This window comes from Carlito syrichta, unplaced genomic scaffold (genome assembly GCF_000164805.1).
Source record: "Carlito syrichta isolate Samal-C Ts95f unplaced genomic scaffold, Tarsius_syrichta-2.0.1 Scaffold316030, whole genome shotgun sequence".
Taxonomy (NCBI): domain Eukaryota; kingdom Metazoa; phylum Chordata; class Mammalia; order Primates; family Tarsiidae; genus Carlito; species Carlito syrichta.
In genome coordinates, this window is record NW_007260126.1 from 70,946 (window position 1) to 88,279 (window position 17,334).

General features: G+C 32.9%; 1 protein-coding gene across 1 annotated transcript in view; it reads right to left on the reverse strand.

Annotated features, from left to right (window-relative positions):
• Window positions 1-17,334, reverse strand: part of LOC103276307 (liprin-alpha-2-like) — a gene marked incomplete at its 3' end in the record, with an annotated part of 232,173 nt that overhangs the window by 69,047 nt on the left and 145,792 nt on the right. The window contains exons 3-4 of the mRNA XM_008073712.1: window positions 14,340-14,504; window positions 8,043-8,117 (exon numbers count right to left, since the gene is read on the reverse strand). Of these exons, the coding sequence (XP_008071903.1) occupies window positions 8,043-8,117; window positions 14,340-14,504 (240 nt within the window). The remainder of the gene's footprint in view (window positions 1-8,042; window positions 8,118-14,339; window positions 14,505-17,334) is intronic.

Genomic DNA, 17,334 nt, shown 5'->3' on the forward strand with positions numbered 1-17,334 from the left:
ACCTTTATGCCTAAAACTAACTCTCTCTCCCTTTCTCTCTCATTATCCTGCTGTCTCTCTATCCCTATTTCTCTTTTGGTTCAAAGACTCTTGGCTTGCTTGAGTTTCATGTCTCTCCCTCCTTCCCAGTCTCTTCTTTGCTTTTTAGGGTAGCTTCCACCTTTGTCTGCTATCTGTTCATCTTTTCCACTTTTCCATTCATTCCTATGGGTTCAACAGAATACTGTTTTTTAACCCAACTCAAAGAATTGTTGTGATAACTACATGGAATAATGTATGTGAAGCAACCACCATAATCCATGAGTTTCCAAATCCCCAAAATATGAGTTGCTGCTTCTAGCTCCTTTTGCTAGTTTGATCCAATATTATAAATGCGAGTGGTTCTTAATTTGCATATGCAAGTTCTTAATTTTTCTTTAGAAAGATATACTTCAAAGATAAAACTGTTTGTAGAACAGGTAAAATGAAATGCCAATTTCCTTAAGAAAATTCTCATTGAAAGCTGGTAAATTTCATGGCTGGAATAAGCATACATAGAGTAAAGGCAATATAAAAAATATAGTTCGACCTACAGCTAACTGGTTTGCCAGTTCTTTTTTATGTATAATGCAATCATGTGGAAAAGCTTTTAAAATAAGCAAGCCTGTGTATTCACTGCAAATTAGTCTGTCAATTGAATTTTCACAGGAGCTTCTGAATAATCCATTTTGTCTGGCTTAATTAAATAATTTTAAAAGTAAGCAGGCTTCTGCTAAAAGAGAACACATTGTTACAATGCAATCTATTTATTCTTGTTTGCACTTCCATTTATTGTACATTTTTTGTGGTTTTCCATTTGTAAGCAATAACAAAACTACTCTGCAAGAAATAAAAACTTTATTGTATTTTCTGTATCTAAATAATCTGGCTTTACTTTTACAGGACAATAGCCTTAAAAATGTATTCAATGTTAATAGTACAATCTGACTATGGGGCGCCATTCAAAGAGACGCAAAATTACAACAGATTTTCATCATGTATATATTTATTTACAATATGTTGTTTGATTCATTTATATTCATATTTGCCATTATTAAAAGAACAGAAGAAATGCCAGCCTGGGTAACCTGTATTTTCTGACACTGGCTCCTTGATTCGTTCAAGGTATTACAGTGATTCTTTTAACTTTAACTTTAAAAGAGTACCTTGACCATCATATGCATTTTTTCATGTTTAACTTTTGAAGATACCATTGGCCTGCAAAATTGAATATCTGATCATATATCCTTCTTCCATAAAAACTCTTTGTTGACTTGCTGTTGTCTGTAGGACTAAGGTCAGACTTTAGGTACCCCCTCACTCTGTATGTAGCCTCCCCCCACCTACTTCTGCCTGCCTCCCTTGTATTCCTCCAGGTTCATTTGGTAAGTTCTTTATAATCACTCTTCAAATTCTGGGTAAAATGTTTTATTTCGTTTTGTGTTTTTCTCTAGAAAGACTTTAGTGACACCATCTGTTCTTTTGCATTCCTAACCATACAATTAATTGCTCCCTTTGGTAACGCTACTAAATCGTGTACCTATTTTTATTTTCACATTAGTTATTGTATTACAATGATATTTGCTGTGGTAAACACACATAACATTTATTATTTCAAGCATTGTTAAGTGTTCCACCTCAAGTATCATTAGTGGCATTAAGTATTTTCATATTGTTATGCAACTACTACCACTATTCATCCCCAGAATGATATTAATCTTTCCAAACTGAAATTTTGTACACATAATACTAACTCTCCGTTACAATTATTTTTTTAAAGAGATAAGGTCTTGTTATGTTGCCCTGGCTGGTCTCAAATTATTGAGTTCAAGTCAGCTTCATGTCTCAGTCCAACAAGCAGCTTGGACTTCAGGTGCCTGCCATCATGTCCAGCTTGCACTTGCTTTTTAACATGCTTGTCTCCCAGATTAGACTTGAGAGCAGAACAAATTCTTTAATATATTTATACCCAGTACTTAATGCAATGCCTGGCAAAAAGAAGATACTGATGCCCAACAAATGTTTGCTGAATTAAAGTATCACGATTAAAATCACATATTATAACACTGTTATTAAACCATATTAAATTATGCCAACTTTCCAACTCTATGCCACCTCAACCCCATACTTTATAAAATACCAAACCAAACCTAAAGCATTCCATTTTTTTTACTTTACCATAAAATGAAAATCAAAAACACAAAAAAACCAAAATATTACTTTAGCATTTTTTTTTTATTTTATAAAGTATAAGATAGACAATTTTAGCAGGGCATTCAGGGACCTCCAGAATCTGAGTCCTATCAACCTCTTCTGTATCTTTCTACACCTGGACTCTTATCAACACAACATCTTTCATTATTCTTGAGACAGGGAGTTTCAGATTTTCTTAATCATGCCATCTGCTCAGACTGAAATGTTTCCCATAATTTTAAATGCAAATCACAGTCTTCTTTCAAAAGTATTCTCAGATTCCCTCTATTTAGGGTGTTTTCTGATCCTTTGGCTCAGAAGAAATACCCTTCTCTCTTCTCTTTTGCACTATGTTTACACCTGTATTTTGCATTTATTTAGTTTTGCACTAAATTACATCCTAGTTATATGTTTATATGTCTGTCTCCTTCACTAGAGGGCAAGTTACATGAAAATTTGCATAATGCCTTATTTATTTTCTTTCTTTCCATTTCTTCCTTTCAGAGACTCTCAAAATGTTTTGCATATGATAGGTGCTCAATAACTATATATATTAAAAAACAAGCACTTTGTTTATGTAATACATATGATCAATATATTGCTGTTTATTGAGCATGTCTAAGATTGTTCAAAGTGCTCATTAAGGGAATAGCCAAAGAATAACATTAAATCACTGTCAGAGTGAACTGTATATAATGCAATTTGACAAATAAATGTTGATCGTGAGGTTCATATCACTGTACTGAGTGAAATAAATACAAATGAGAAAGATGTAGTGTATTTTCTCAGGAAACTAATGACCTAGGCTTAGATAAGTATATAATTAACCCTAATAGTTAGTGAATAGTCATAACACATGCTGAAGCCATAAGCTTCAGCAATTTAAACTAAGGAGCCATGACTATTGGCAAAGAATCATAAACTATTTCATGAAAGAGGTGATGTCTCAGTTTGAAGCTCAGTTTGAGCTTAAACGGGGAACTGTGATTTCAGTGGGTAGATTGGAGTTGTGGAGACATTCCAGTAACAACATTAGTATAAGGGCAGCTAGAGTCAGCAACATGTTGGGTTTTTTAAAAAACAATACTTTCTATAATTTTACACGACCTTAGAATGACAGTCAGGGCAGTAGAGGTAGTAGGAGTTAGAGCAGAACTAGTAAATTAGGACCATTATAGAAGTTTTTGATGGTATGTTACAGGTCTATATAATATATGTCATCATGTTATTAACATATATTAACAGATGTTAATATACATAGCAATATTTTATATATTGTGCTGACATATGTATTCAGTAGAGGGTCTAGAGATTTAAAGCACTCAGTAAGTATGAACTATTACTATTATTAAGTGCTTAATAAAAAGATCTTGTATTAACATCAATATAAAAAATGGCATCTGGCTCAAAAATACCTTTATTATTTTATTCACTTATAAGAATAATGAAAAGTTATAAAAAATTTGAACACTACAGAAGTATATAGTATATTTGCTTGCAAACAGCAGAGGCAACTAATAATAATAGTTTGGTATTAATATCTAAAACTTTTTCCATTCCTTTAATAATGTATGATTATTATTATTTATATTTGAAAAACATTAAGATAATTCAATGTAGCTTCATCCATTTTACATAGCAGAATATTTTGGAGCTGTTTCCAGAAAAGAACATGTAGTAGTTTTATATTCTTTCTAATGAGGCTACCCAATTATTCATGTGCCATATAGAATCTAAGGTACATTGGGAAAACCAGGGGGTAATTCAGGCCAACCAGAGCATATGGTGTTTTTGTGTAAATTGGAAAATGTGCTACAGGTTGCTACATTCTTTTAGTGCTTGTCTAGATTAGCAAACACCAAGCTAGATTTTAAATCTCCTCCTCCCTCACCTGATGGAAATTTGTGGTAGAGAATAATCTATACAATCATTAGCAAAGCCCTGTGGAAATGCCAAAGGAATGTTTAATATCTTTTGTGTAGCTCAGGAAAAAGTATAAACCTCATGCTATAGATTTTGGTTTCTTTCCTACTAAAGTCACTGTTGAATTCTTGGATGATTGGGGATGGATGAAAGCTCCATGAAAGAGATTATATAAAGAAAAGATATTTGATTAAAGGATGATAAGTCCAGATTCATCTGTGAGAATGGAACAAGGGGAGAGAGAGAGAGAACAATGATATGTAGATTATAGAATAGTCTATTAAAATGATATAATGATGGTGGAATAAACTACCATCTTTTCAGGCTCTACATATGCATGTATATAAATGAATATATAAAAATACTGCTCTCAATTCTTCTTTCTGAATTTGGGAACTGAATTAATTCAGAAAAATGTTTGGATAAATCCCTTCTTATCTGAACTGTCACTATTGCTACCAGAAACTCAGGAACCAAACAGATTCTGATAATATGGCACCTTCACAACTCAAATCTCTCATATGAACTCGGGAAACAAATAGGTTTGAATTTTAAAAGACAGCTGTAAGAACATTTTAAACTTAGCTTCAAATCTGAAATATCAAATAAAACTTTCTCCAGCCTCGTGCTCATTTGTCCATTTGCAGAATTTTTGCTCTAGTTATCGATTATTTTGATCTATGGTACATATTTCTATATACCTAAGAATGTGCTCCTAAACAGGTTTCATATTTTGATGAAAATTAGTTCTTTGTTTTAAAAAATATTTTATTCAATTAATTCCTCTTGATATTCAAACTTCATATAGTTCTTTTTTCTCAAGCTGCTAGTAGTATGAATTTTTCTAAACTTAATTTTGTCAGGCTTCTGAATGTATATTGTTATCATCAATATATGATGCTTTACTTACAGAGATTGTTACTATCAAGAATTGTTACTATCAAGAATCAAGAACTCAAATTAGAAGTGTTTTCTGATTTTTGATTTCTTTTTTCATTTTGAAATATCAATTTTATAAAGTTAAAGTTACTTTTTCTCCCTTATGCTCGTAAAAGAATCACTATTTTTTATAAATAACTTATTATTAGAAAACTAAAGTAACTTTTCTATTTGTTGGCCCGTTGAATTTCTAAATAGAGCATCTGATTAAAACACACAGACATTAATTACAGTCAAAAATAAAAGAAAACATTGGATTTCATAATGAGCACAACAACTAGCTATACAAATGATCTTCACTTATTATGCAAATGAATTTTACTTACATAAATGATTTAAAACAAAATGAAAACATTCAGAAAATCTACAGTCTTATAGAGGGATGTTAATGATTAAAATTTTATTGTAGTAGTGTAAAAGTAATCAAATGCATGATACTGACTATAAGATAGTGCAGTAAAATTTGAGGTTTAAAACTACATTCTAGGAAACAGTCATAAATCTTTCCTCTACTTTTGCTTTCAAGTGTTGTTGTCTTATTTTATGAATAATTGAAGTAACGATTTAGTTGCCATTTCTGGAGCAAACCTTCACAGCATCACTTGAACTTATGGGACATTTTTTTTTTCCAGCATAAATACTTTACCCAAGCGGTCTCAGCATACCTTTGTTTATAACAAACAGAAATTCTATCACTGTCATATTAAGCAATGCTTTTAAATTAATAATCACCAAACTTTTTGTTTGTTTGCGCTTACCAATACCATATTTTTAGGGGTGTACCCAAACTAAATGTATACTTTAAAATACATGAAAATCAAAATTAACAACAGTAAAATACAAAATGAATACACATTTAACATTTTCTTTCTGATAGTTCCAGAAATGAGTACACCCCACCCTGTAGATAATTTATCTACTTTATCTCTTATAAAGACTGAATTCTTCTTGTCATTAGTCATATCCTTGAGTTCTTTATTTTTTTGATGACCAAGAGATATCAATTTCTAATTTCTTTTTTTTCAAATTATCCAGTTTGCTAAGCTGAATCTGATCACCAAAAAAGCTTTCTTTCTTTTTTTTTGTCTTAAAAATGGTTATTTCACCATTTACACTTTTTTTTTTTTTTTTTTGAGTTGGAGTCTCACTCTGTCACCCAGACTGGAGTGCAGTGGCCACTCCCAGCCACTGCAGCCTCGACCTGCTGGGCTCCGGAGATCCTTCCTCCTCAGCCTTCCAAGGAGCTGGAACTACAGGCGGACGCTACCAACACCTGGCTAATTTTTTTGATTTATTGTAGAGATGAGGTCTCACCAAGTTGCCCAGGCGGGTCTCGAACCCGCGGGCCCAGGCAATCCACTCACCTCAGCTCCCAAAGCACAGGATTACAGGCTGAGCCACCAAGCCTGGCTCCATTTATACTTTTAACACTGTTAGTCTTTAATTCTTATGAACCTAAGTCTTTTCGTAGTTATAAGTCCATTATTTCTAAAGTTTAAATTATTAAGGCTGGAATAAAGAAAATAACCTAGCATATTTGTATAAAACAAAGAAGTGTGTACTGACAAGATTTTTGAGTTGTTTGAATAAGTGTATTTATCTGTGTGAATAATGTATATGCAAATATTACCTTGTTAGAGATCTCTTTATAAGACTTAATATTACTCATATTAGTCTCCCATATCTTTTAAAAATTTTATTTATCTAAATTTTTAAAAAATTGATACATAAATGAAAAACACATTTGGGGAGTACTTGTAATAACTTGATACATTTATATAATGTTTAAAGATCAAATCAGCATAATTGGGATAGTCCATTACCTTAAATATTTATCTTTATTCTATTTTCTTCTAGCTATTTTGAAATGTACATTAGATTGAATGTTAACTATAGTCACTCTACTGATTCATAAAATACTGAGTCATATTTCTTTATCTTAATATATATTTGTATCCATTAATGAACGTCTTGTCATTCCTTCTTCCTGCCTACCCTTGCTTATTAAAAGTAGGAAGATTTTGCTGAATTATTTGAGTATACTCACTACTAGGAATACCAATATTATATTACTGGAATAAACTTCTGTGGGAAAAGTAGCCTTAAAATATTAGAGAAAGAGAAAGGGATATTTTAGTGGCTGACACATACTTGCTTCATGTATATATATATATGATATTATATAAATAGCCAAGTTATTTAAGTTCATTTATGCACTAAAAACCAAGAGAAGTAAAATATTTTAAAGGGGAAATTAACTCTTTGAAAGAAGTAAAATATTTTAAAGGGAAAGTAACTCTTTAAAGAGATGATTTGTAGTGCATTCTTAGAATTGCAAATGGTAGCAAAAATAAGTAGATTCAATATGCCACTAAACATGAACACAATGCTTTTAGAAGATAAGAATAAGCGGGACCTGAGAGGATATATGTACATATATCTCTCCAAGGAGTTGACTTTGATTTGTAAAATATGTACATATGTCTCTCCATGGAGCTGACTTTTATTTGTAACATTTTAAAAGTAAGGACCTGTATAGTGATTATTTGTATACCTAACCCTGAATTGTACCACACATCTTTAAAATAAAAAAGTTAAAAAATTCTAAATAACATCTTATACTTTTATCTGTAACATTTTCTAAGCTATTTGATATGTTTTTCAATTTTGGAGTTGTGTTTTCCTTTCTAAAAGGACAGACATTCTGCCTACAGTCTCTGTAAATCTCCATCTCACTGGCTCACATGTCACTAACACTTGATAATTTTCCTTAGGTCTACTGGTGACAGACATGGATAACCAAAAATCAGAAAACAAGACTCTGACAACTAGTTTCAACAGGTTTTTCCAGTGGCATAGACAGAATGCAATTTATGTTTGGTGAGAGTTTTAATAAAAGTGATGTGAAACACAGGGATATACTGTTAGCAATATTGCACCTCAAAAGAGGAGAAAGTGTGGCATGTTACCTCCTGATTAGCAGCAGCTAGTTCTTCTTCCAGGGCAGAGACTCTTTCTAAAGAAACCCTCAGTCGCTCCCTTACCTAGAAGAAAAATCAAAATATGTGCAGTAATGTACATCCCATACATAATCAACTGTGCTGAATCCATCATTATCATCATCAGAGACAATCTGGCAAGTTAGTAAGGTAGCTATAGCCCTAAGTGCTCTGAGTAATAACTCTAGAAGGAATATGATGAATACATTGTCACCTTGTAGTATCACCATATCAAGGGATTTCCTTGTAAACAAATCCTTTTGATGGGTCACTGATAGTACTTCCGAGGGGGTTGGAGATTGCCTTGTCTTGTTCTGAATTCTGATTCATAGTAAGTGGAGACAAAGTTCGAAATTATATTGTGAACTCATCTGAAAAATAGTCACTGATTAAACATGAAAAATGGGCAAAAAATACCTGCACCTTTTTCTCTACTTCTATAAAATAATCATGGATTTTCATTTGGCATTTAGTACCTAACTTCAAAAATAATGTGCCTAAAAGGAAAGAATCCTTAAAACTTGAAAAATGTTCATTGTTTCTACGCTTTAAGTAATTTGAAGCCTACTTTGTTTTCGAATGGTTGTAAAGGACTTATTCTGTAACTTCCAACTGGCTTTTAGATCCCAGGGTTAAACCATTTTGTTTTCAGAACTAAAAAGTCTGTACACATTTTCTTAAGAAAATAATGATGATTTACACATGTTTCATACATAAGTGAAACTCAAATAAGTGTTTTTTCATTACTTCCTTATAAATTCTAAATATTTTAGCTGTTATATGTTTGAATCTATAGATATGGCCCATATTATATTTATCAAAAGTGAAAAATTCAGAGAAAAGTTTTATGAATTAAAATGAATGACTGGAGCAGTTTGATTTTCCTTAAAGAAGTAGACAAACTTTACAGCTTTAACTTAAGATACAATTCATGGTGAATTTTTGATTATGTATAAATTAATATAAATTTCCCATGGGACGGCTACAGTATTTCTGCAATGAAGGTGTATTTTAATGCATAATTATAGTCTTGTAAACTTTAATTTTGTTAATTGATTGATAGTGTATTTTAATGAATAGTATTTTTTTCTTCCAATAAGAATTAACTGGGAATATCGGTTAAATATATAAAATATATGAAAACTCAGATACATAAAAATTTTAAAATTGAGGTTATAATATTATCTTCCAGTTAGCAAACAAACAAAAAGTCAGTAATATCCTATTAATCTATAACCCAATTAAAAATTTTTAAAAATCTAAATCATATTTTAGTACTGTATTATGATACCATCCATATTCAGATGACTGGAAGTATTTAATTCGTGAAATACACCTTGAATCAGCTAAAAAATACCCACATGGGAGTTTATCATTAATTGTATTTTGTTATTCTCAAACCATCTGAAAAGTACTGATACATACATAGACATTTGATATGAAAAACGGCTGTACAGGATTTTTCATGATATTTAGTGGTACCAGATTGACTGCCAAAGTGCCAGTCCTGTTAGACAAATATCCAATTGTTAATAAAAATGCCTAGATCAATGCTGACTAATAACCAAACAGTAGCTACATAGAAAGAAATCTTTGAAGATTTGGCTTGGGGAATACTTTTGTATGAATGGCTTAGACAGATGATAAAGCAGCAAATACCCTGAAGCCATGAAAATCAGTACAGTAGCTGACATATGGAATGCATATTTCAACAGAAGTTTTAATAGATATGGAATATTTAACAAGGATTCCTATTTTCTAACATACCAACTGTAAAATATGGGCTTTTTGGTAAAAGGTTTAGGAAACTTGGTTGATAAGAACAGCAATATGAAGCAACCTAAATATAAGCTTTTGCTCTCACCATGTACAACATTGATAAGATCACATCCAGATTGCTGTGGAAAGGTAAAGCTACTGTATTTCAAAAGACATATTAATACACTAAAATGCTTCTAAAAGTGTCATTCAAGCCACATAAGAAATGGTTGAATCCAGGCTGTATTATAGGTCAAAATATCTTCCTGAATTTCTTTTGTTAAACTGAATACTTAGAAGCTGCTCCACATTGTTTTCTATTTACTACAAGTTAAAAAATTTATATTCTCATTATAGTGAGTCTTCAAGGAGTAAAAATTATCAAGCTTATCAAACAATATGAAAGTAAAATTATAACCCCTCAATACATCTAAAATAGTGTTTTGTGAGTTGAGATTGTGTTGCTTACAAAGTAATGAATCTAAAACTGTCTTTCCAATAAAACAAAACAATTTATTAATATATTTTGAGTTAATGTTATAAATGTAAAAATTGAGGCTGCAAATATCAATATATTATGCTATGAATATTTTCCTCATATTTACATGAGGATGAATTATTCTCTGTGTGTTTAATTTTGGGGTAAGACGCATATAAATAAAACATGTTAACTTTGCACCACCCTTATCTCTGCTAAATTTAGTAAGAAAAAAAGGTTGGGGGATTCAAAGGATTAACCTTTCTGGGATAAAAAATCCTAACATTTTGTCTTGTCTACTTGGCTTGAAATGCATTGATAGGAAAATATAGCATCTCTAAGAAGTCTTAGTTTTTTGCTCTGCTCTATAATTGCGCCAGCAGAATGCCATAATTATCTTTATTTTTCTTATTCGATGTTTTTTTTTTTGTGAAGCTGTCTAGACATGATTAATATGCTAGGAGAAAATATTTTTTTCCTAAATATATGTACACAGTTTGTAGCCTTCTATGCTTAATTTTCTCTTTTTATGATTGAATCACTTTCAACTAATCTATTTTCTGTGTAGTCTTCAAGCTAAAATATATTGATTGCTTATTTATAGGCCTATAGTGTAACACTTGAATATATGATTCATATACATCTAAACTTTTTAATTTTTAATTTTATCTATTTTCTATCTATTTTTATCATAATGGTCGGAAAAATACTGAGAGGTAAGTTTTTTTTTTTCAAAAGGTATTTCAAAGCCACAGAAATTTTATCCCTGAGGATAAAATAAAACAAGTTTCTAAAAATGACAAATATGTTAAACATGATGAGATTTTGATGAAAGAAACACAATCCAAACTGAAATTAAGGTAAGGCAACATTTTATTTTGGAAATTATCACTCCTGTAATAAAAACATATTTGTAAGAAAATCTCCTTAGGCCAAAAGTTTTAATCTAGTTCTGATACTGTGATATTTGACCATGAAAATACACATGAAAGGCATATGTATTTAATTTATTTTGGTTTACATTTCTTATGCACGTCCAATATGTTTTTTTTTTTTTTTTGAGTTGAGTCTCACTCGGTCACCCAGACTGGATTGCAGTGGCTGCTCCCGGCCACCACAGCCTCGACCTTCTGGGCTCTGGTGATCCTTCCGCCTCAGCCTTCCAAGTAGCCAGAATTACAGGCATGCGCTACCACACCCGGCTGATTTTTTGATTTATTGTAGAGATGAGGTCTCATTGCCCAGGCGGTCTCAAACCCACAGGCTCAGGCAATCCACTCACTTCAGCCTCATAAAGGCACAGGATTACAGGCTGAGCCACCGAGCCTGGCCAGTATGTTTTTTAATAGTCAATGATTTCTGAATAATTGCAAAGTTCATGGGTATTTCTCATTTTCTCCCACCCATGGAATTGGTAAACATATTGATGTTAAAATTACTTTTGGTCTTAGCTAATTGTGAAAATTCTACTCTGTAACTCAGGGGATGTATAAATAAGTGGACATCAATAATGAAGACCACCAATCATTGCAATTGTCTACAATTATGCTCAATATTTTAAAGTTTATTTAGTTATTCATGTGTTCTAAACAAATCCTCTATGATAAAGTTAGTGGTTTCTTGTACTCACAGCGTGGTTACTTGCATCTTCTTTTGACCTTCGTATGTATTATAATTACTTGTTTATGTTTCTGAATTCATATTCTACCCCATGCCCACGAGAAGCTGTGAGCTACTCTTATTTAGGAAAATTGTTTATGAAGGCACTTAGGCACATGCTCAAAAACTAATACTTAGGAGCATAATAACTAATCGAAATGCTATTTAAAATAAGCATCTGGATCAAGAGTGATTCCAACATCTTTACTTGGCTTAAAAGTTTTATTAAGTGCTGAGATATATTCATGTCAATAATAATATCCACTAACATTTACTGAGGGCTTGCCATATGCTAAAAACTGAGAGCTTTGCCTCTCAGATTATGTGTAATTCTCGTGACAACTCTGAGGTAGATGCTATTATTATGCTATTATTATTTTGATTCAAAAGAAGAAAAAGATGCTTAGAGAAGTTAGGTCACTTGTCTGGTCTATCCCGCTTTAGAACTCAAGTTCACAATGTTTATCCTTTAGGCATGAGCGTAACTTGTTAATAATCAGTTCAGTTGCCCCTGAACTCACCAATGTCCAGGGCACTTTTGGTAAGTTAATACACAGTATTATATCTCTTAGAGTCATGTTATAGAATACTTTATATAGTTATGCTAAGCTCACCGAACTTCTATATAGTAAATTCTAGGTTAAGTTTTGCAGCAACCATTTTCTTTTTAAAATGTACTCACACTATCAGTCCATTTGTCTTAAATAGTGTTCATTATTTTCTATTGTGATAAAGAAATATTCCTTTATAAAAGAATCCCTCACTTAAGTAATGTGCGAGTGCCCATGTGAAACATCTCAGAGCACACATACTCTAGGACCTTCATTTAAGACATATAAAATTATTTCATCTTCTCTAAACAGGCCATTCTCTTCTTACAGCTCTGGGTTATTTTATATGTTGGTCCTGCTACTTAGAGTATTTCTCTCCACTTAAAAAATCCTTACTCGTTCTTTAATAGCCAAGTCAAATGGCACCCCCTCTTGAAGACATTATTATCTTTCTTATCACTTAAGCAGAGTCAGTCACAACTCTTTCTATGACTACATATTATGCTGCACACATGTCTTTTTAGCATTGTTTGCTCTTTATATGTGAATCCCTAGCAATAACTATGAACTCAGTAATAAGGAGAATGTCTTATTTACCTTTGTATATTAAATCTGCCAAAGAGTTTGATACATACTAAATATTCTGTAAATATAGTCTTAAAAATTCTTAACAATACATTCTTGTGAGAAGAGAGAAAATATAAAACTAAATATTAAATATTAAATGATTATTTGATATTTAGCATGGATTTTTACATTATTTCATTTCTGTTTTATCCAAAATTATTCACATACTAGTTACCTCTCATTGCTAAAATAAAAAATAAGATATAATTTCTTAATACTCTAGAAGACAGAATTGTAGTTATCCTTATGTACACAGTTCACATAATCCTCTGTTCTAAGAACATCTGAAATACTGATGATAAAAATATAAATGTACATAAATATTAAATGGAACAAAAACGTCTGCATGCTCAAAAACTAGATTTAACTCGGCAATAATCCCTAGTTTGGATTTTCATGCTCAGAACTTGTCAGATACTTTACAATGAAGTGCCCCAATTTCCACTCTAGTAAGTACTAAAAGCTTTATTAATTTTTAAAAGTTCAGTCTTTGAAATTTCACCAAATTAAAATCATGTCATAAGCCTTCCTAATCTCCAAAGGATATCATCATCATATTGGCTTATATATGCCTGTAGAACTTATTTGAGTAACAGCTAAGAGAAGCTTACAGCTACTTTTTAAAAGATCTAAAAGCAGGCTTTTCCACCAATACTTTATGCTGTTACATGCAGAAACTCTTCTAATGTATATTCAAAACTAAGATATTAAATACCTGAAAAAACTGGATGCTTCTAAAATAAATGTCTAAAAACTTAAGTACATCAAATTTACACTTCAAAATAGGTGGAATTTTCAGTTAATGGTCTCTTATTTTGGCATTTATGGACATGCATTTCAGAGAGAGAAAGGGGTGTTGAAAAAGAGGAGAGAGAAAGTATAAATATAATATTAATAAACAATATTACATTTCAATTGGCCATCTGAACTAGGGCTATAAAGTACCATAATGGAAGTCTAATTCTGATAAGCCCGTAGATTCAGTGGTATAGAGAAAGAAAATGATTATGAATATTACCAATATTCATATAGCAATCCATTTTTATATCTATAAATGATTTTTCATATATCTCAAGTGTCTTCCTGAACTAACTTATTTCAAGGGTCAGATAAGTCAATGGATGAAGACTAAGAAGAGCTTCATGCTGATGATAAAAGCATAGTTAAGCTTGAAATCTTTTGTCCATACGATACCTTTTCATCCAAGGCCTTGTGGTGTTCAAACAAAGATTTCAGTGCCTTGAGAACCTCAACTTCACTGGATACTCCTGAGGGAGATTGGGCTTGCCGTTTTACCACCGTCATTCTTAGCGACCTTTCATGTCGTGACACAAGGCACTCCAAATGTTCCAGTAATAGCTATTGGGTTTAACAGAAAATGCAATTATCTTATGAATAAAAATCACCAATACTTATAAATAACTTTTCTCTTAAACTATTACAGACTTACGTAGTGTCTAATGATAACCTCAGGTTGACTACATGTCGTAGCAAAGAAGCACAAACCTGTTTAAACCAAGGTTCATAAAATACATTAAAGATATATTGCATTTCAATCATATAACTAGTTAATTAATTCAAAAATATAATGCAAGTATTATGCATTCCTTTTGCCAATTTAATAATTTCAGTGTGGATACAGCAGAAATAAAACAAGACAAAACATGCATGATCCAATATGATAATGATTAAAGAAAACTGTATGATGATTTTTTAAGAGGATGATATTGAAAGTCAAAACTTATTTCATTTACTTTTGGCCATTTAAAATTTTTGAATTGAAAAAAATGAGCTTTATTATTATAATATTACTATAAATTAAATAATTGCATAATTTTATTCACAGTTCATCTTTAGATTACATTATTTTAAAATGTATGCAAGCAACTAGAACATAGTAACTGAGATTTCTAATAGTCATTTGGAGAAAGAAAGGTAAGGGCATAATTTTTAGTTTGTCTATGTTGGAATCTGTGTTCCCTTAGACTAGTACTTGGGGCCATGCCAGAGGTGAGGGAAAAGTCCAAGAGGTTTCCAGACTATTCTAGTCTCTACACTTTAACATTTACCAAAGAAGTTCTGCTTTTAAATGTTTTGTGAATTGAAGTTTCTAATTTGTTTTCATTTTAAAAGGGAATTCTGTTGCCCAAAACAAAGATACATGAGAAGAAAATTACAGAAACTGCTGGGTTATTATCAGTTATTACAGTTTTACTAGTGAAGAACCACACACAACTGGCAAGTTCTGTAGGAAAAAACTTCAGAAAAATAGTGAAAAGAATAGGCTACCAAGTGGTGTCTATTTATGCAAAATTAAAGAGAAAACAAAACAGAAATTATCCAAACTAAAAAAAAAGAAAAAAGAAAAAACAGATATAAGAAGTAAATAAAACAATTTGCTTTTTCTTGGGATTTTTCACTGAACTGTAAACTGAAATGAAATATTTTGGTTTCACTATGCCACTGTTAGATTCAATGTCACATAGTAGTATCACATATTTTAGTGTTTTAAATTAATTTATCTACATTCACTCTCACTAATTATGGTTCAAATTGTCAGAAAATTTTGCCATTATGGGCACAACAAACACTGATATCCATGATCCTAAATACACATGGGTCAGCAGATATTTAAGGGTTAAAATAATATGAATAATTTTTCAGGATAGAAATGACACAATATTTTCAAAGAACTTTTTAAAAACTGATCGAACTGGAGAAAGAAGATGGCGAAGGCATAGGTGGACTTCTGAGGTTCTCTGAACGTGAGTTCCCAAAAAGACTCTTTTCTTCCCCCATCTCCCAGCCCACCACCAGCCACGCTGGTCTGAGGCCCGGGGACCTTCGGTCCCAAGCTGGGCCGGATATTGCAGCCCCTGCTGGTACTGTTTCACCATATGTGACTCCAGCCTGTGTGGGAGTCTCAGGTCTCAGCTCCCTCCCTGGATACATTATCTCTCTCCCAGCACCCAGCACCAAGCCGCCGGTCACTCAGGGAGGCTCTGGGCGCCCGCCCCTCAGAGACACCAGTCCCATTCCTGGCTGAAGTACCCTTTTGGGGGCCCAGGACCTCTCTTGCCACTCACCGTCTGCCCTTTGGAGCTTTGGTGCTCTGGAGCTCTGGGCCCACCCTGGCTGAGGCACTCAGCGTGCGACCCCAAGCTTGGGGACACAGACAAGCGGAGAGAAATGGATCTGCGAAAGTGAATCTGCCTCAGCCATTCTTCAGGCAGAGATTTCCATTGCCCTGTCCACCTATCAACAACCACCACCTCGGTTCCTAAGGTAACGTTGCTAAACAGGAGACAAAGCCCACCGCTATGCTGAATCAGACAAAAGTAAATCCCAGGCAGCAGGCTAAAAACAAAAACAAAAAAAACCCCAGCACCTGTAGCTCTAGCTACTTGGAAGGCTGAGGTGGAAGTATCGCCGGAGCCCAGGATGCGAGGCTGCGGTGACCGGGAGCAGCCACTGCACTCTAGTCTGGGCCACAGAGTGAGACTCCAACAAAAACAAAAACAAAAACAAACCCAACCTGCGAGTAAATCTAGCTGCCTGCAACGAAAAACTAAGGGGAGAGGCTGGAGATCAGAGCTGAAGTGACTGTAGTCTGATCGCTTATTTTGACTTATGATTTTATCATTTTGACTGTCTGTTTTGATCACTTTTGTTGTTTGCCTTCTAACTTACACTGTTTCTTGATTTTATACCTGTGTGTGGATGACAGAATCAGCATATACACTCTGAAACACAGCTTCCCTCTCAATTAAACCTCAAAATTGCAAAAAGTACAGATTGCAGCCTACACTCCAACCTCAAAAAGTGAACAAAGCCAGAAGACCCTCATAAGGAAGAACAGTATATTGCAGAAGAGAAATAAAAGCAACCCCACCTTCCCTCAAAAACAGAATGAAAGAAGAGGAGGGAAAGGGGAAGAGAGAGAAAAATCTACACAAATGAAGAAAAACCAAAAGAAGAGTATGGGTATCTCCCAGACACCTGGGAGGGCAGACACTGAGAAAACTGACTTTGGAATGCAAACAATGAAGAGCCCCCAGAATGAAGGGTCTCAAACTACAAACCTAGATATCAAGACATTAAAGGGGAGATTTAAAAAAATTGAGGAGACACAAGAAGAAACTAGGAAGGAGCTGATATCTGAGATAACAGTAATAAAGAATACTGTGAA